The sequence below is a fragment of the Ambystoma mexicanum genome, chromosome 1q (assembly GCF_040938575.1).
Source record: "Ambystoma mexicanum isolate Mex_15411 chromosome 1q, UKY_AmexF1_1, whole genome shotgun sequence".
Lineage (NCBI taxonomy): Eukaryota > Metazoa > Chordata > Amphibia > Caudata > Ambystomatidae > Ambystoma > Ambystoma mexicanum.
This window is the reverse complement of record NC_090922.1, coordinates 1277349602-1277370052: the sequence shown is the minus strand read 5'-3', so window position 1 is coordinate 1277370052 and position 20451 is coordinate 1277349602. Positions and strand designations below refer to the sequence as shown.

At 47.2% G+C, this 20451-nt stretch overlaps 1 protein-coding gene across 1 annotated transcript in view; it reads right to left on the bottom strand.

Moving 5' to 3' along the window:
- The window catches only part of C8B (complement C8 beta chain), a 457407-nt gene that overhangs the window by 8830 nt on the left and 428126 nt on the right, over positions 1 to 20451 (bottom strand). The window contains exon 11 of the mRNA XM_069642105.1: positions 20135 to 20203. Within this exon, the coding sequence (XP_069498206.1) occupies positions 20135 to 20203 (69 nt within the window). The remainder of the gene's footprint in view (positions 1 to 20134; positions 20204 to 20451) is intronic.

The window sequence follows — 20451 nt, the reverse complement described above, 5'->3', positions numbered from 1 at the left end:
TGTTTGCTTTCTCAAACACCTGAATGCAGGGTATTTTCTTCTTCGTTTGAAAAGAGGGTAACCAGGAGCGGGTAAGAGATACGGAGTTAGGGATCACAGAAGGAGCCGGGAGCCAGACATGAGAAACGGAATCCCAAGACAGTGCGGTGCGAGTTCCGTGGTCGAGCAGGGGGGAGCAGATCAGACGGGCGCCAAAACAGAATCAGAAACCAGGTAACGAGGTCAAAAAGGTAAGCAGAAGTCAGCAACCAACTACACAGAAAATAGGAAAACTTCTTCCGAGAAGCGCTGCTCGCGTAACACAACGGTTTAGGAGCACCGGCTTTCTGGGGGCGTGGCTAGATATAGGAAGTGGAGAAGAAGGAGGCGTGGAACGCATGCAAAGGAAAAAGCGTTCCAAGGGCTCCTGCCAAGCGCAAGTCCTATTGGGAGATGTAGTATTTACCGGCGATGAGGCCGGCGTTGATGTAATCGCCAGGACAAGCGCCACAGGCTTCTCCCATGGGCATAAGAATGCCATAGGAATCCGGGGGGCATGACAGATTACTGCATTTAAAGCCTCATTTTGAAGATCATATTGGCCTGACAACAGTTTGCTATGGTTAAAACTTTTTCACGTACAGAAGAAATCCCTGAGATATGCAATTATAAATTATCTAAATGCTTTAGAAATTAAATGAATTGAGATGGAATAATATAAACGTTTTCCTTTGAAGCTCAACATTTCCTAATCATAATTATTGCATTAACAAGTTATAGTAAAGATTTGAAAACTCTGATATAACAAAATTGTTTCTGAGTAAGTTGAACATTATTTGATTATGTGTTAAATCTTAATTTGTGATGTAAGTCATTATTTTTAAGATTGCAGACTGTATTTTATGTTTTGTATAGAATTTTAAATGAAGTGTATTTGTTGATTTACATGTCAATATTGTAAAGCTGAAAGGTTGGATTTATTTTCGACCATAGCTAATAAAAAAATAAAAAATAAAAACTTTAGCTTCGGGATACCTGGAGTATTCGTCCATGACAGCTAGTATGTATCTCCCCCCCTTTTATTGGGCCAAAGAAGTCAGCCGCCACAGCTTTCCATATACCTGCAGGCAGTTCTGACATTCTCAATGGTTCGGAATGGTGTAATTAGGCAGCAAGAGGGGCAGAGTCTTAGAAGTTATTCCACCATGGAGTCCTGATGTGGAAACCACACCTTCTGGCACAGCATGCATTTCGTGACGACCACGCCTCGGTGGCCTTTATGTGCAAGCTCGATCACCTTCCATTTTAAATAAGTCGGGATCACTACTTTGTGACCTTTAAGCAAGAGATGGTCCTCCGAGAGCGCCAACTCCTCTTTCACCTGCAGCAACCGATCCACCTCCACTTTTTCCTCCTCCGTTGCTGAATGACCACATTCCTTGGCCCTTCTCCATTGACCTTACATAAGCCTCTCACATGTGATTTTGTAGGCGTGGTCCGCTTCCACTTCTTGGGCTATCTGCGCAGGCTCGATCCCTTCTGGCACTGCTTGTTGAATTAGGTACCTAAGGTACCAGTCTGCCATTGATGGTTCAGGGATACACTCTGTCCTTGGATGCCGTGACAAAATGTCAGCAGGATTTTCTTCCTTCCCTGGTCTATTGACAATTTCAAACGCATAGTCCTGCAGTTGCAGCCCCCACCTCACAATGTGGGGTGGCATCTTGGCTTGTGGGTTGCCATATAAGAACAGGAGTGCTTGGTGGTCTGTCACTATACAAAACAGCGTGCCATACAGAAAGAGGTGAAAGTGTTCAAACGCCCAAACCACAGCCGGGCTCTTCTTTTCTTCCTGCGAGTATGCCTGCTCAGTGGTCGACAGCCTCCGGCTTGCATATGTGACAATCTGGGTCTGTGATGGGTGCTTTTGGTCTATCTGGGCCTAGATGGCCCGACGGGACTGGTGTCAACCGTTAGTTCAGTCTTCCTTTCTAGATCGTAGTATGACATGTTTCAGCTTTTGCGACCCTTTCTTGAATCATCTCGAAATCTCGTTGGCACCTCTCTAACCAGTCAAATACTGCATTTTGTTTGGTCAGCACTCTCAGGGGCTCACTGACCGTAGCAAAGTCTTTAATGTACCTTGAGCAGTAGCTGGCAAGGCCCAGAAACAACCTCAGTTCTGATGTGTTGCTTGGGGGTGACGTTTCATTCAGTGCAGCGACCTTATCCGGATCGGGTGTCATGCCATTTTCGGAAAATGCATGGGCAAAGAAACGTAGTGTGCCTTTCCTGAACTCACACTTTTATTGGTTGAGGGTTAGGTTTGCGGCTTCCACTGCTTTACACACTTTGGCTAAGGTCTCATTGTGTTTTCCCACATCTGTCCCGAACACCAGGATGTCGTCATTATAGTTTATGCAGTACGGGATGTGCTTTATCACATTGTGGACTTCAGACTGAAATATTTCTGCAGCCGATGAGACTCCAAAGTTTAATCTCTTATATCGGTATAGCCCCAGGTGGGTGACAAATGTCGTGAGTTTCATGCTCTCGGGGCTTAGTATCAATTGATGGTACCCTTTTTTCAAGTCCAATTTTGAGAAGACTTTGGCCCTATTCAATAGATGGATCATGTTGGTATTGCACGGTGCCATGTGTCACTCTCTCCGTATGGCTTGGTTGGGCCTCATCATGTCAACACAGAGCCTGAATGCATCAGAGCCTTTCTTGGGCACTGGAACAATAGGCGACACCCATGTGGTGGGACCTGTGGCTGGCTCTATAAAGTCCTGTTCCAGCAGCTTGTGGAGTTTGTCTTCTACCTTCTTTTGAATGTACACCGCTATGCCCCTATAATGTTGTGCTATAGGGCACACTGTCTCATCTATGTGTAGTTTCACTTGCCTGTTTTGCAGTTTTCCAATTCCCTTGAACAGGTTGGGGTACAGATCTTGAATCATAGCTACAGGGTCAATGTATTTGTCTACCATGATTTTATACAGGACATGTATTAGACCCATCTCGATGGCTGCCTTCAAACTAAGTATGCAGCTACTCTTACATTCTGTCGCCAGCACGACTATTGGCACTCTTTTCTCTTGTCCCTTGTAACAGCATGATCCCTCGAATTGTCCGAGACACTTGAGGGGTGTCTTGGTGCCATAAGCATAAATGTGTACTGTGGCGGGGACAAACTTTGGGCACTGTGGCAGCTCTTTGAAGACTTTGTCGCTGATTACGTTCACTGAAGCCCCAGTGTCAATTCTGTTGGTCTTTCATTGAGTTTTATGATCAGTGTCGGACTGTGTTCGGTGGCTACCGGGTTACCCAGTGCATAGCCATATGCTTTTCTTCTCTGTTCACTCCCATATGAGCTGACTTCCGATTCAGACTGAGATTGTTCAACTAAGTAGGGCACGTGGCATCTGGATCTGCCTTCAGGTCTCTCTCGAGTGATGTAGCTTCTTCTTTCCCTTCTTTCTCTTCTCTGTCTCTCGATACCCGACTCCCGCTCCTTTGGTTCAGTTATGTCTCGGCGAGGGATGCAGTGTTGTCCCCAGAGTCTGAGGTGCCAGAGGCATGGCCCTCGGTTTGAATCTTGGGAATGCTTCCCTGGCCCTCACTCTACCTTTGTCCTTGGACAACCAACACACTGATTTAAAGTATCCTTTCCCTCTGCATGCAGCACTTTGCTGGACAATGGCCAGGCAGGTACCTTCATGGGGGAATTCAAACCCAGATTTGAAGCAAAATGGTTCCTCCGTTCTCCTTTCATGCTGCTGCCGGTGTATCATGTTGGTTGGCGTGACAGTGTTAAAGCTTTCAACTTGTGCATCTACAGCTTTCTCTGCACATGCCAGCGTCAGAATTTCATCCAAGGTGCATGTGATTCAAAACCGCCGATGATTTGAGATCTCAATGTCTCAGTTTTGAATAGTTTGCAAAGTCACAGTGTTTCATTTTGATTCTCAACCTCATGGCATATGCGTCCAAGGTTTCACCCTTCGCCTGTTTGGTACTGTGGAATAAGTGAACGCTTGTAGTCCACATTAGTGTGCAGGGTAAAATATGCTGATAGCGCCTCCTTCATGTAGGGAGTCAATGGTGTCAGCAGGCATCTCATCAATGATGTCATGTCTAGCTGGTCCTACTGCCAGTTTGAGAAGACATTTTTGTCTATCATCCTCTATGGGCCCTGTGGCCCCCATGTACAGTGCAAAGTCCCTTATCCAACGGGTCCACCTAGGCCCCATATTGCTTGTGGCAGTGATATCAAAAGCGCCTGGCACTTGCGCAGCCTGGGAGTCTGGCAATCTGTATGGAGCTTCTTCTTGGGGGTTATGTGGCCCCTCGGCCTTGGCACCCTGCCCTGCACCTTGGGCAGACATTCTGCTTCCCTCCTGCAGAAACGTACGACTGCAGCGCAGTCCTCAGCATACCCAGTGGCTCCACGGCTGCCTCTGTGGCACGAGCACTGTGTGGGAGCTGGTACAAAGTGAAGGATGACGGATGGCCACCAGAGAGGCACAAAAACCATCTCCTGTATTCCCCCTCCTGATCCTCTCTCACCGTTGTGTGGTTGATGCTGTTGCGGCCCAGTATTTACAGGTGCTTCCTGCAGCGTTCTAAACTGGGCGGGCACTGCATTCTCACCACCGCAGCCCGGGAGCTCCAGCTGCTGCACACATCAGGTTCCATGTGGGCGGGCACACATATCACCCTTTGCGGCTCGGGTCGCCACGGCCTCTTCGTGCGACATGCCTCCAGGCACTCGCTCAATGCGCACCCCGACGTGGATCTCAGCACCGATGGTGCTCCGTTCTCGTCGCCAGTTTCATGGCCGGGGTGGATCCCCCTCGCGCAAGCACCTCACATTGCGAATAATAACATGGACACCAGAGGTCTCGAACACACGTCTTCTTTATTTCTAACATCTGGCTCCAACTGCCAGTCCCCCCTACGTCCTTTGCCTACCTGCCTCCCGCCTCCAGCCTCCCTTGACCCGGAACAACAGTGCCCATGTGACAGACATCAAACCATAATCCATAATTTGTGTGTAGATGCTTTATAAATATTCGCTCTCATAATAGTGTTCCACCAGGGAGCATCTCTATGGTCTGTAAGAGCAGGGGTGGGAAAAAATCTTTGCATTCATGGCAGTAATAGGTGCTGGGCTCTCATGCATTCCTGTGTATTTGAGCCAACATACTAGCCCTTTACACGTAAACGTTTCAAAATACGTGTTTTCGCTTTACTTAAAAGGTGAGAGTCAATTAGAGGCCAAAGTGATTAAAATCGTTCAAATATAAAGTTTCTATGGACCTGTGCTAACCTCTGCACATATTTCTATCTTATTTCAATGCTGCTTCGCGCGCTACCTGTGCGGGGGAAAAAGTCATTTAAACATTTGCCCATTAAATTAACCAGGGTTTCGGGTGCTCTGCATCTAGCCAGCCTGATTCATCTGTGCTGTTGCTTCTCTGGTCTTAAAACACACAGGGCAGGCAGGGCAGTTTACGGCTAAACCAGGGACGTGATTTGGGGGTCGCCAGGGTTCACAGCTGCAAGCCCTGCTGTCTCAGCTGTGACCTCTTCTTTCCAAAGGGATTGCACCATTTTACCAAGTCATTATTTTCATGGGTTACACTGGGCTTGCTGTCCTCCACTTCAAGATGGCTGCTCCATTGTGTGCTTCCTCTCCATGGGAGAGACCCCTGTGCAGCTTTTTACATTTTTTTATTTCATTGACCCCAGCCAATGAAAGTAGCCATATTATGGGGTGGGCAAGATTAGTGAGTCACAGGCAGGAAGGAGCAGCAGAGTATAGGAATCAAGATTTCCAGTGTGTGAGGAGGCCCTTTGTAAGTTGCTCTGTCCAGGCTCCGCTTCTGAGGTATTCGTTTTAACAAACTTGGCAGGAGGTGGCTGGCACTCAGTAACTTCGCTTGTGACAAAGAGATGTGCATAAACTGCCATTGTGTACTTTCTAATGGGAAAAACGTGGACAAGTACAAGATGTTCATCTTGATGAGCACACGCCAAGATAGCAGTGGTCTATAAGCGTCCTCCAGTTCAACCTAATGCGATTCGACCTACCCTGGGCTCTCTGCCCCAGTTTACTTTACTATAAAGTGACTATTGGCTCACCCAATCCTGTGCATTCCGTTTACCAACAAACACTATGGTGTGCTGAATCTGTGTATGTCAAACTGGCTTCAGAGCACACACACAGACTTGCCAGCAGTGAAAGACAATTGTTTACTTTGGCCCCCTGTTCTTGCAGCCTGTGCATTTCTGATGGAACCATGCAGGTCGCTCTGGCTATTGGATGCAACCAGAGAAAATTAGGTAAGATTTAGGGGACACATTCAGAATTTGCTGTTGCCATGACTATCGCTTAATTATACACCAATAAAGCAGGTGAAGGTTTACAAATGCTTGCTGCCTCGAACGAACATATCTACTAGATTAATATTTCCAGCAATGTTATTATCAAAGGGTCGAACCCCAGAGGTCCTGTGCTAGATCTGAAACAATTAACTCCTTATTCCAGAAGCCACAAATACTGTAGGCCCTGCTATTGTGCTAGCCCCTGAGCCCGCCAGACAACACAGGAAGTCTTGGTCTTCATCCGGCTCCACGCGTGCACTGCCTGCACATTGCGGGAATGTCCCGTTTATTACCACGCAAAGGAGTGATGTCACTCTGTTGCTCTGTTGCGTGCTTCTCTTAAACCCATATACCACACTCCTCCTTTTTCATAACAACAACGGATGTCAACACAGGTATAACAAGAATAACAAGAATAACAGTGCAAACTTCAAATTTCGAAGACTGTATATCGGTCTTCTTTATGTGTCCAGCACATAGTCATTCAGGGGAACAGGTTTCCCCTGAATCGCCCATTGAGGGTATTGCTGCTCCCCTCCCCAGCACGGCCTCACCTGCCTCACCTTGGTCCAAGGACTCATGGGGCTGGTCGTTGTCACTACCTCCCTCTTCATCAGACTCTTCTGTGCATCGCCGTCTTGGAGAAACGCTTAGCTGAGTGTTCTCTCTTAACCTCCTGAAGAAGCTGGCATTTCTTGTAACTGTGCCGGTTTCATCATATGACGTCACCATTGAGCCCTTTACCCACTACATTTATGGGGTTGGGTTAATATGGGAGCGTCAACTTGCCTTGCTAGTACCTGTTCGTCACTAGCACCTCGTCCCTAGCTGCTGCCAGATGATGTGGTCAGAGTCCTCTCCAGATATTTTCATTGTCATTTCGGGTCCACCTTGTCCACCTTGTCATCATCAATCTCCGCTGGCTCCCATTCTCCTACCTCCGGCAACAGCCCTCTCTGGCATCTTTTAAACAGCACCTCTGCCGGTGCCACCCCGGTGGAGCAATGGAAGGGTTGCTCGATACTCCCTCAAAAATTGGCACAGAGCTCTCTCGTGGCACTGTCCCTGGCCGTGGGTGATGCGGAACACCTTGTTGAGGGTTCTCATAAAACATTCTGCCTCACCATTTGCCTGCCATTTGCCTGGGCCCAAACCAGGGAGATTGTTCGGTGGAGGATTCCATATTCTCACATAAACTGCCCAAAACTCTCTCCCAGGGGTCAAGTCCTAAAAATTAAAGTGGGGGGACTCATCAACAAATGCAATGGGATGCGAAGTTGCTAGAAATTAGCATATTAAGGTGAAATTTGCACATTTCATTAAATTGGCTTTGCATAACCACCCAAATTGTACAGGTCGAATGGTTTTCCCCGGAACTTGCAGTACCGAAATGTAACATTTTACCCTTAGTTGTTTGACATTTTTCATCAGGCTATGTAGTGCAGTGGTGAAGGGTCTGGCCCTTTATCTGGGGGGACAGAGTCCACCCTCTGAAAAAAGTGGGTGGCATGCCTTCCCCCTCGTGTACCCTCGACTTGAGCCCTGCTCTCTCCTTGAAAAGGTGGCCCATTGCCTGAGCACACCACCTGCGTCAGTACGTGAGTGGTGAACACATTTTCGAGTGCTGCAGCCACGTTGTCAAACACAACTGACTGCAGCAACTCCACCTCAGGATACCTCATCCACTGGTCTACTACCACCAGGAAGTATGTATCTCTCGCAGCTGACCCAAAGTCTATGTGGACCGTTTTCCACGACTGTACTCTCCTGTGCATGGAATCAATAGCTGGCTCCCATTGTGCGGGGGCAGTCGGATGGCAGAACAAACAACTGGCCACAAACTCATCCACCCTCCTTCCCAGGTTCGGAAAACAGACTTTCAATTTGAGGTGGACCTTTATCTTGGCTATGGAGCTTCTCAACAGTAGGCCTCAGTCATAAAATGCCAGATCCTCTCTCTTGCCTTGGCCTCCTGAGTCTATTTGTTGAGACATTCCAGGATCGTCTTCCACGCTCCCTTCGGCAGGGCCCCTCTCAGAAGACCGAAACACTCGTCCTCGCCCGACGCATCTGCCAACTCCTGAACGGGCATTGAATTTGGCATAATCGACTCAATAATCAACTGCACATGGGCTTCCACTTCTTCTGCAGTAGTTTCCTTGTTGGGCATCTCTTCTCTGTTGGTGTCTTGCCAGGTAGTCTGCTGTGTGATTTGCACCTGGTCTGCATATGAGTGAGACACCATACTCAAGAAGGGCCAGCATCTACTTCTCGATTCTTACTGGTGGTTTGGAGGATGAGCCGGCCATTATTGGAATAAGGGGCTTGTGGTCTGTTACCATGGTGATGGGCCTTCTAAGTATGCACAGGCAGAAATTAAGGCATCCCCATAACACTGCCAGCACCTCCCGCTTAATCTGTGAATATCTCTGCTCTGTTTCCGAGATAGCATGACTGGCAATTGCTACCGGCCTCACCTCACCTTTGGTGTCAAGCTGTGTCAAAACCACTCCAAGACCAAATGGTCTTGCATCAACAATGATCTCAGAGGTTAAGGCAGGGTCAAAAAATGCCATTGTGTCGTTTGCTTTTAGGGCCATCTTGACCTAGTCAAATGAAGCTTGTTCCAGGGGCCCCACTGCCATAGGGTGTCCTTTTTAGTCAGGTTCCTCAAGAGTTCCGATATTGTGGCCAGGTTCCTGATAAAACACCCACAGTATGTCACCATACCCAGGAAGCTGTGTACTTCTGTTACCTGCTCTGGGGGTCTGGCAGTTTGGATGTCCTTTACTTTTCCTCTATCGGGGGACTCCCCGCCCTCTTTGAAGACAAACCCAAAGAACTCAGTGCTCAGTTTCAGAAATTCATGTTTCCCTATGCAGAATGAGACCTAATGACTGGATTTGTTCCTGTGCCTTGACCAGCCTCCCCATGTGTTCTGCTTCTGACCCTGTAAATAACAGAATGTCATCACTTATGTTGAGCCCCCCTTCCAAGTCAGCCAGCGCCCCCTGTTCTTTGTTTTGGAAAACATCTACAGCCGATGACACCCCAAAGCTGAGGCGCTTGTACCGGTACAGTCCTAAGTGAGTTGTAGATGTTGTTATATATCTGGACACGGGGTGAAGCACGACCTGATGGTGACCAGCTCTTAGGTCGGGCTTCATGAAGAATCTTGCATCTTGCAACTCTGTGATAATATCATCAATCATCGGCATCAGGCGTCTTTCCCTCTTTATGGCTTTATTCGGCAGCCTCATGTCCACACAAATGTTGTCGCCACCACTATGGGTGACACCCAAGGTGACGATCCTTCCGCCTTCTCAATGATATCAAGCTGTATGTGGTTCTCTAGCTCCTTGTCAGCTAATTCCCGCAAGTGGAACGGGATCTGGCTGTGCTTTAGGGCTACTGGAGTCATCTATGTGCAGTCTGACGGGATCTCCTACCAGCTGCCCAATGCCAGCAAAAACATCTGCAAATCTCCCCAGCATTGCCTGCATATCCTTGACATATACACCATATGCGAAGCTCACTATTTTCAGTGCCTCCGCTGCTGCTCAGCTTAGGAGGGTGTTACCACTTATGTTGGTGATGTAAAATCTGCCCTTGATCGAATTGGAACCATACTCCACCTGGGAGACAAACAAACCCATCACAGGGATGGGTTGGTCACCTCCAAATGTGTAGATTAGAGCCTTCATGTGCTTCAACAATGGGCCGTCAGCCATCGCTTCATAGTGTTCCTTTGCTATGACATTCTCGAAAGCCCCTGTTTCCACCAGCATTGAAATTTCAGAACCATTGACTCATACCACGTATTTGGGCTGTTGTCTTGCTTTTGCCTTTATCTCACACACATTGGATATGAACAAAATGTTCTCTTCATCCTCCTCCTACATGTCCTGGCCAGCCACCTCGTCTTCTTCATCCGTGAGTGCTACTCTCTGGGAACGCCTTGGTCTGAATGACCCCACCTGGACAGGGCCTCTTTGTATCACTACCGGGTAAGGTGCATGACACATTTGTGCGTATTGGTCAGGGTTACCATAGCTCCCACATGCTTTACCCTTTGCTGGACACTCCGATGGGTGTGGGAGGTCTTATCCACATTGATGACATGACGCTGGTCAATTTTCTCCTTTCACCCATGCAGGCGTCACAAACCTCCCGCCTCCTCTCGTCCCTTGGTTGCACTCTACTGCACAAACATCATACATTATTTGCGTGCGAATGGCCACATCCAGCTTGGAGACTCATGTGTCTGCTACTTCATACGACCTACCCAGTTCCATAATCCTCAGCAGCGTCAGGCCTGGCTCCCTTAAAACTTGATGTTGGATCTTCCCTGACACAAAACCTTGTATCAGTTGATTATGTATCTTCCCCTCTTCATTGTCCCACGCAACTGAAATGTTTCCAGCGATTCGTCTTTCTGTTACACATGATGAACCTTTTGTGATCCATGTTTGCAAGAGGCATGACCTGTTCCCTCAATGCACTTTTTTCTGCTGCGTATGAATTGTCAATGGGCAATAGTGATTTAAAGATCTGATGGACTGCAGGCACAGCCTCATATACAAGGGTTGCCACTTTGGCTTTTATCGTTGGTCTCTCCCGTGGCCCTGAAATACATCTCGAGTCGATCGACCCATAACTTCCAACTCGGCCACAGACTAGAGGGCGCTCCAGAGAAATCAAATTCAGGCATTGGTGCCAGTGATCCCTGGTACCGGGTCAGCAGTGCTCCTGTTTGGGCAGGACCAGCAGCCACAGCTAACCCACCTCCATTTACATTCATGATGATAACTCAGTCAGTCCACCCAGGCTTATGACAACTGAGTGCACAGGCACCACTTTATGACAGACGCGGTAACCCAGAAAATGTTCATCCATGCCACCCCTCACACACCAGCCACTGGATAGGCCTGGGGCACCTGGTAAGGCCCAGCGTTCCTCCAGAAAATCCCTGGACACCCACACTGACTTGACAGATGATGGAGTGAGTACACACACCAGAATGTCTGTTGAAAAGAGGACAAAAACTGTCTTTGCAAATGGTATTTCTTGTTAAAAAACACCGAGAACACGATGCGCATCTGTAGATGCTCCAAATATTGGTCACGGAGGCGCACGTGGACTCCACTAGGGAGCTGCAACCTCTGTCTGACTTCTGAGATGTTTCCTCAACTTGATGAATTAGGCTGCTCTGTGGCAAGTGAACACTGCCATCATCAATCCCCGCCATGATGCGAGTGAGTTGGGATTCACCTCTGCATGGCCCACCCGCTGGGTTCTTAGCTTGGAAGACTCCCTTGTTGGCATTGTTACTGTAACAGCCCCCCAGATCCCCCAGACAACAGAGGAAACCTTGGTCTCCATCGGGGCTCCATGTGTGCATTGCCCACACGTCGCGGGAACACCCCGTTTATTACCACCCAACAGAGTGTTGCCACTCCATCGTGTGCTGCTCCTAAAGCCATACACCACAGGCACTAGCTCTGACTCTCGGGGCTTCTGCAATATAATAACTTTACTGCCCCATCTGTGGTAACCCATGCAGATAAAAAAAAAAACATATAATTCAGTATTGCAGAAAATCTGAAAGTCAAGTTAAGGTACCCTAAAAGAACATGATTTTCATTGCTCTGCAGTGGTTGGAAATGGATTGTGTACTGTAGCGGAGCATACCGCTACTATACATCATACAGTAATGCACAGAAGACACATTCATTACAAGTCCGGTGGTAACCCTGCCGGTGATACTGGCGGTTTGCCACCAGACTTGCAATATTTACCGGCACCTGGTTTGCCGGTGCCTGGTTTACCGGTAACACCAGGGGAGTACAACCCCGGCATTCCAGGAAGTCAGGCACCTGTAAATTGTAAATCCCCATTCCCACTTGAGACCCATCGGACTCAATGGGAATGGGGACCAAGGAAGAACCAGCACTGTCAAAAATGGTACCAGTGCTTCTGTGAAACTCGGTGGGCAGGGCGGCACCCACCCGCAGAGTTGTACTGTGCCAGTCCGCTAACAACAGTGCCGGTAGGCTTACCGGCACTGTTGTTACCAAACCAGCACATTTGTAATGAGGCCCATTGTTGACATTTCTGTGCATTGCATTTCAAGGAGTGTGAGAAAGTGGTTATTTGGAAGAACCTTCTTTTTCCTATCATGGGGGGGTCCCACCGCCATATTTTTTGTCTGCCACTGAGGTCCAGCCTGGACCTCTGGTAGTGCAGCTCTTCATTTTCATCTTTTTATGAACATCACCCATGGGATATCCTTATGGCAGCCATGGGATAGTGTACACCCTTGTACCCCTTAAGTGTATTTTGGGGCACCTGTGTGTTGCCCACAGAGCAGGGTATGGGCTGGTGGCAGCTACATGCTGACTTGGCAGTGGCTCTGGGCGTCCTCCATTTTTGGGACACCCAGGTCCTGCCACAGGAATCAATGGATTCCTAATAAAAGGCAAGATGGCCCCTGTGGCCTATTGGTTTCAATTGCCTTTTACTTTGTTTCCTAAAGTCCTGGGAAGCCCTGACTTTGTCCCTTCCTCCTGAATGGCTGTTGGTTGTAAACACCATATATGTCGCTGTTATTCCTTTTCCTCCTGACAGGCAGCTTGGTAGAAATATCATATATGGCTCTGGGGCTGCCTCCTGTCAGACTGACTGGAGCCTTCCCAGGTGTTGTATGGTGTGGATACACCCTAGGGGTGGGAGATGAGTGAATGGAGTTGGGAGTCAACTCACAATCTCTGTTATGGGTGTCTGGTTTCTGTGTGTGTGACACAATGAATGAGACTGCCCTGATTGAAACAGACATGAATACATTGTAGTGTGCTGAACGGCTGGTTACTTGCCTCAATCTACATCTTTTGTTATGGGTTTCTGGGTAGAGTGAATTGCCTGAATACCTGTGAGGAGCCTGATTGGATGCCTGTCCACATGAATGCCATAATGTGTGATTGGCTGACTGAGCCTGCCTCATCCAGAGTGAACGACGGACAGATGTGTATATCTGGAGACATCTCATTTACCAATTTGTCCAGTAGCTGAAGTTGAAGCTTAGCAAAAAGAAGCTGTTCCTTGAAGCCCAGCTGGAAGAGAATTCTGCTGCTGCATTGCTTCAACACTCCAAAGGTTGTTGTGTCTCCCAAGGACTGATCCAGAGAAGACTCGCAAAGGATACCTCTGCCCAAGCTATGATGGACCATTGTGCAAAACTGCTGCTCTTCATCTAAGAATCCAGGAAGTCAGTCCTGTGTGCCTGCCATCCGGAGACGGGGTCTTCGAAGTCCAGAAGAAGAGTGCCGGACATCTCCAGCCAGAGAAGTCCATTGGTGTTACCCAGGACCAAGAGGTGCTTTTCGTTACCACTGGAAGCCATTGCTTTCTACCGCCGAGAAGAGGGGGTACCCTGGCATAGTGCTGCTGGACACCTGGAGCAGTGAAAGTTCCAAACTGAAAATAACATTTGAAAGGACATCCTTGCAGTGACCACTGACCACTTTTCTCCTGCAGAAGAGAGCCCACAGTCGTTGGCTGCAATGGAAGGTCCACCGGTGGGTTTCCACCACCAGAAGTTATCAAAGTCATCCTGAGTGTCCAGACTTGCTGGGGGTTCGAGGTCCATCCAGTGGTCGAGTCCAGGTCTCCAGAAGCTGTCCAGAGGTCTGTGCTGTGGCTGTAGCACTGTAGAACCAAAAGTCTGAAAACTGCAATATTCTAAAACCCAACAACAAAAGTGGCCTATGCACCTGTCGCCGCCAGAAGTCATCGTAGGGTCCCAGGGATCTTACTTCCATCTACCAAGCCTTTAAGAATCCCATAGCAAGTTTCACCTCCACAGGTCTTCTACAGTCAGAGAAATCATCGACCAAAGGAGAGCACAGCGAAGAGTAAAACTGCTGCACTTCCGAAAGACTTTGGTTTCTTTTTATTCTTGGACTCTTGGATTCTAGTGGCTTCTTTTTCCAAAAGGGGTCCATCTTCGGAGGACATTGTCGAGTAAAGCCAAGAAACTCTGCCACTTCGTCTGGCAAGGCACCCAATGTACTGTGACAAGGAACAGCATCTTATAGCCTCAGGAGTCGTCCATGGGTTCCATATTCGTCTTGGATCCTTTCTCTTGTAGCCTCTCATGTACTTTGGGGTGGTAGACCAGTTCAAAAGAAAGTCAAAAGTATTGATCGATATTGGACTGGGCTGTAAAAGACAACATAAGAATCTCCCTAAATTTTCTATTACAGGTTGCCCAGGTATGGGGATCCTCACTCAGAATTGCTTGTCTAGTCTAAAGAAAGCATTCTGCCAATGTCCATAACTAACCTGCCTTTCCTTCCTATTCTCTGATATGATTGATATGATATGATTGATTATTTATATATGCTGGTTACACCTTTCTTAAGAATTCACCTGCTGTTTAAAACTGTTCTTACTGAATTTAAGTAGTGTGTGGTACCACATACAGTGTATATATTTACCATTCTCTGAATAAGTATTCCATGTACAAGGTGTAATAATGTATATGTATATACTGCTGGTAGACATAGCAAGCCTTATTTTATATAAAGAAGCTGTGTTATCACCTAACATATTGTGTGGACTTTCCTTTGTGTGGGCTTTGGGGAAACACTGTACTTAGGAACCTGCCTGCATCACCTCCTGAAAGCTTAAGCCTGGCTGCTCGTTATACCAAATTGAGAGCCTTGCTGTGGTGTTCTGCGCCATTACCCTATCATATTGAGGGCAGAACGACAGATACACCCCTCCAGTCTTTACACTGGTGGTACAGCGGTGGTGTCACTGGTTTTATGACACAGTCAGCCTCATTACGAGTTTGGAGGTAGACATGCCCTCAATAAGGGCATGGCTACCCCCAAACCCTGGTCCGGGTCCCGCAAGAGGGGACTTACCAGGCCATTCCAACTTGGAGGGCCCGGTAATTCCCTTTTGCGGGACCTGGACCCGGTACATCCCCATTCCCATTTGAGCCCCCATAGGGCTCAATAGGAATGGGGAGAATGGTAGCAGCGGTACCGTTCATAACAGTACTGTTGCTACCATCCTCGTCTGCTCGCAGGTGCCGCTCTGCATGCCTGGTCTGACCCGGCATCCAGAGGGGCACCTGCGAGCAGACTCGAAATGTTGCGGCATGGCAACAACAGCGCTGGTAGCACTAACAGCGCCGTTGTTGTCTTATCGCAACACTCCTAATGAGGCCCAGTGTTTAACCTAGCTACTCCAAAATATCTACACTTCTTTATTGATTTAGAGTTCTCTTAGTTCACTACAAACAATGGAAACTATTGTAAATGGTAAATTCGCTAGGATGAGTTTAGAGGTTCTCCAGAGTGCTTGCCAAGAGAGAGACATTGATTTTGAAGATAAGTCTAGGGCAGAGTTTATAGCTGCCCTTGTGGATTACCAGACAGATTATGACACTCAGTACGAAAATGGAGGTCAGGGGCCTCTGAGGGGATCCTTACCCCTAATGAAGTCACAGATGTTGCCAATGGGATTGCCACCTCTCTAGTCACTTCTATTACTAACCCCAGCAGTGCTCTTGAGGGGGATGCCCTGAAACTTGAACTTTTGAAATTGCAGCTACAAAGAGAGGAGTTAGCCTTTCAATATAAAAAGTTAGAGAATGAAGATGAGTTAATGAAAGATGAGTTGGCACAGCAAGTAATACTCAAAGATAGAGACACTGAACATCAAAGAATACAACTGGAGAAAGCTAGAGTGGAGACTTCAGCCAAACCAGTTGAGGGTGTCAGGTCCCCAGCAACCAAGTTTATGAAATATTTGGTTGGTGTGTTTGTGGAGCGTTCTGATATCCACCAATGGATAGAAGCATGTGAGATGGCTTCTGGTTATCCATGATGTTGACCAGAGAGATTGGGCTAAGTGCTTGTTAAGTAGAATACCTCAGACTGGTTATGACTGTATTCTGAAACTTGGTGTGGAAGAAAGCAGTCAGTATGAGTGCATGAAAGCTGCTTTGGTTTCCAAACTTGGCAGGGATTATAAGAAGAGAGAGAATATGCCTTGGGTTGAGTGGGTGAGTGCTGCACATATGAGTATGATGAGATGGTTTGATGGTTACAAAGTGAAGTCCTTTTTTGAACTGTCACACCTCTTATTTTTGAACATTTTTCTAAGGCTTATTCACCAGAGCTGCGTCTGTGTATTGCTGACCATTATATTTTGTATCGCTTTAAGTTGGCTAAGTTGGCTGATAAGTGAGTCTCCCACAGGGTGTCCCTTAAGGATCCCAGTGGGAAGGACAAAGACAAAGGGACCTGCCACAATGCTGTGGTGTCCAAGAAGTAGCCACATCCAAATAAACCTAAACATTCTCTCTCTAAGGTCCATAAATCTAGTGGGGATAAGTTTCATGGGGTTGGGAGTCAGATTTGGGGTGATCCTGCTGCAAAGCGGGATCCCAATGGATCCAGTTCAGTCCCTTGCATTCCTGGCACCTGTTGGACAGTGGGGCCTTGGACCACAGAAAGGGGCACCTCAAGTGTAAACGTAAGGCACTTGATGTACAGGCTGTCAGCCCGGCCTACCCTTACTCAATGCCTGAGGTGGAGGCCACTGTCCTCCCCTCCTCTCCAGGGATCACCTTTGGTTCTTCTGTAGAGATATCCTTAGTTTCCCTTGGGGCCTGGCACCAGTACTCAGATGTACTGGCTACTACCCCACCAAATATTGGACAATTTTTGAGAAGTGTTCTCATAAATGGCCAGCCTTCCACTGGTTTGAGAGACACTGGGGCTAGCATGACAGTGGTGGACAGGACCCTGCTCAGGCCAGAGGACTAGATAGATGCTCCTCTGAGGCACCACCAGGTTAGCTGGCGGGCCTCCAGAATTATCTCCTGTTGCCCTTGTCACCATTCAGATTGATGACAAGACAGCAAAGCGTCCTGTCCTGGTTCAAGACAATGTGCCTGCCAACATTTTGTTGGGGAATGACTTGAGATGGGGTTAATCTCAGATGGGTAACCCCTTACTGCTGCTGAAGTCACTAGGGAACAGGTACAACAGAGTCTGGCTGATAGCCAGCTCCCCAAGCCCAAGGGGAAACCCAAGGCTAAGAGGAAGAGGAAGAAGACCACCTCTGTGAAGAGGGCTCCTTCTCTTCCTACTGTATTTACAGCACCCACTGGGGCCCAGCTCCTGAGGGACTGGGTCCAGTGGTGACCCTTGACTCAAATCCAGGGGGAGAAGAGCCAGAGGACCCTCCTGAAGAAGATTTACTCAACGACAGAGGATAACCCTCCCCTTCAATGCCTGCTGGCTGAAGGTGGGTCCTCTAGCAGGGATTTTTGTAAGGGTCAAATAGAGTGCCACTCTCTGGAGAGTCCAAGAATACTGGCCCAAGCCCAGGTACAATGTGAAATTCCTTGTCCCTTTAAAATGTATTGGGAGGGTGAGCTCCTTTACATTGATCCCACTCAGCCTGAACCTGGTACAGTCAGTCAAGAAGTTGGTTGTACTCCAGGTATGCAAGCCCTTCCTTTTGCAGGTGGCACATGAGGTATGCTTGGGACCAAGAAGACTAAGCAAAGGTTCTATTTTTTTTACCCAGAATGGGAGTAGAAGTGGAACCTCACTGCAAGACCTGTCCCACTTGTTCGTTGTCTGGCAAGACTGGAGGCAGTGTCATTGCCCCACTGCATCCTTTGCCAGTGGTTAACACACCATTTGAGATGGTGGGCATTGATATTGTTGGGCCCCTTGAGCTTCCAACATCAGGTGGACACAGTTTCATCCTAGTCCTGGTAGATCATGCTACCAGGTACTCTGAGACTATACCCCTTCAGACCATAACAACCAAGGTGGTTGCCAGGGCTCTCGTGGGCATCTTTACCAGAGTTGGATTTCCTAAAGAGTTGATCTCTGACAGAGGAACCAACTTCATGTCTAGTTACATGCAAGCTATGTGGAACGAATGTGGTGTAACCTATACGTTCTCCACCTCCTACCATCCTCAGACCAATGGTCTGGTTGAAGGATTTGATAAAACTCACAATGGCAGGTTATGCGCTTTGGAAGAGCCCCTAAGGAGGAAATAGGATCTCCTCCTACCATTCCTGCTGTTTGCTTACAGAGAGGTGCCTCAAGAGGGAGTTGGTTTCAGCCACTTTGAGCTCTTTGGACATCCAGTGAGGGGGCCCCTTGCCTTAGTACGAGAAGGTTCGGAAGCCACCCCTTCAGGTCTTGCCAAGCATGTGGAGAAGTGTGTTAGGCCTCAGAAAGAGGATGGAACAGATGATGGGCCAAGCATCAGAAAATCTTAAGGCAAGTCAGGAATTGAACATTTACTGGCATGACCTTAAAGCCTCACCTTTGGCTTGGACTCCTCTGATGCTATTGAAATTAAAGTCTTAATAAAACAAATCCATAAATCGGGGGGGAACAAGTAAGTATAATCATGAATTGTGGTAGAATAAAATGTGGTAAATAGGCCCTAAAAGCTTGCTTGGATTTGAACATGTGTGAGCATTTTGTTTGCGGCATAGGCTGCTGCAGCTGGTGAATTAGTGCAGAGTCTGCAATTGCAGGCCAGTGTTATTACAATTACACAGAGGTTGTTATTTTTTTAGGTCAACAGATTCGAGCTCACAGGTTCACCCAGTAAACAATGAACAAGTGACCATTTTATAATTTAAAATCATTTAGTATCATTTAGTATTTACGCCAATTTGTGGAGGTAGGAATAAGCTGGAGGTGAATCTGTCACATTTGCTAAAACAATTGTTTTACCGAGCGGTATTTCCACCAGAGGTAAATCCGGCAACACCTAAAATTTGGATTGTGGAAAATATGATGCTAATTCCATTACAGCCCAAATAGGTGGTGGTAACTGAATGAGGCCCAAAGACGCAAACATTAAACTTTGTGACTTATTGATCTTTGAATACTAAATTGAGTTAATTGTCAATAGTTGCATGATTGCATATTGATAGACCACCCTGTAAACTCCTTTCTTGGGGTCCAATGAATGTGTAATGAATAGAAAGAATTTGCAGTGTAACGGTAGCCTTCCCTTTAATAATTATAGAATCAGTATGGCGACCTATATCCAGAAGAAACAAAAATCCATATTTATTGCAAACATCACACCGTGCATGAAATAAGGTTGGTCTTCAAAAAGGAGAGGCTCACCTCATGTATTCTGCATGTAGTCTTCTGTAAACATGAAGCTTTATTTATTTTTTTTCATTTTTTTATGTACAGGAGGAACAATGCTCTTTTGATCACAAAAGAACATACAACAGATAAGAAATTAGACTTGACGGGAAGCAGGGAGCTTCTTGCAATGAGTGAGTTTGAGAGACATGCTGACCAGGTTGTAGAGGGGAGTAAATGGAACAGCCACCAGGGACAATATATACGTGAACATACATAATAGATTAAGGATAACCAACATTGGACATTTTTAAGTGCTGGTAGGCGGTACGGCCAGCTGTACTCGCAATGTGACCATGATGGGTGAAGTACTAGAGTGGAGGCAAAGAAAGTGAGGGACGGAGGCTGGTTAGAGACGAGGGAAACATGTTAGCTAGAAGGCAGATGAGAGGTTGGTTAAGATGGTAACTCAGAGGTGAGGAAGTAGACTTTTAGTTTGGTTTTGAACAAGTCTGTTCTGGATATATGTTGGCGATTTCTTCAATATTTTATAGTGAGATCATTGGTTCTTTGCTGGACTTGTTTAACATAGCATATATTTTGCTTACCTCTTCTCTGTGTGATCTCACATGCCTTGCCGCTGGACGCCATTGGACAAATGCACTCACAACGTGTTTCTGAAAAAGAAAAATGTGTCACATGTTGATCTTATTTGTTATCCCTGCAACCTTTGCATTTTATTTTCTCTGCTACTATTGTACCTCATGTTTCCTCCTGTAACTAGGCACAATGCATTATTGATGCGCCATGGTGAATTTCCCTCTATGTTCAGAATTATAGATCTGTGCTATGGATAAATCTATTGAAAAAAACATTTTGTTCAGCATCATAAAACTGTCCCTCACACTGATCCACTCAATGTCCC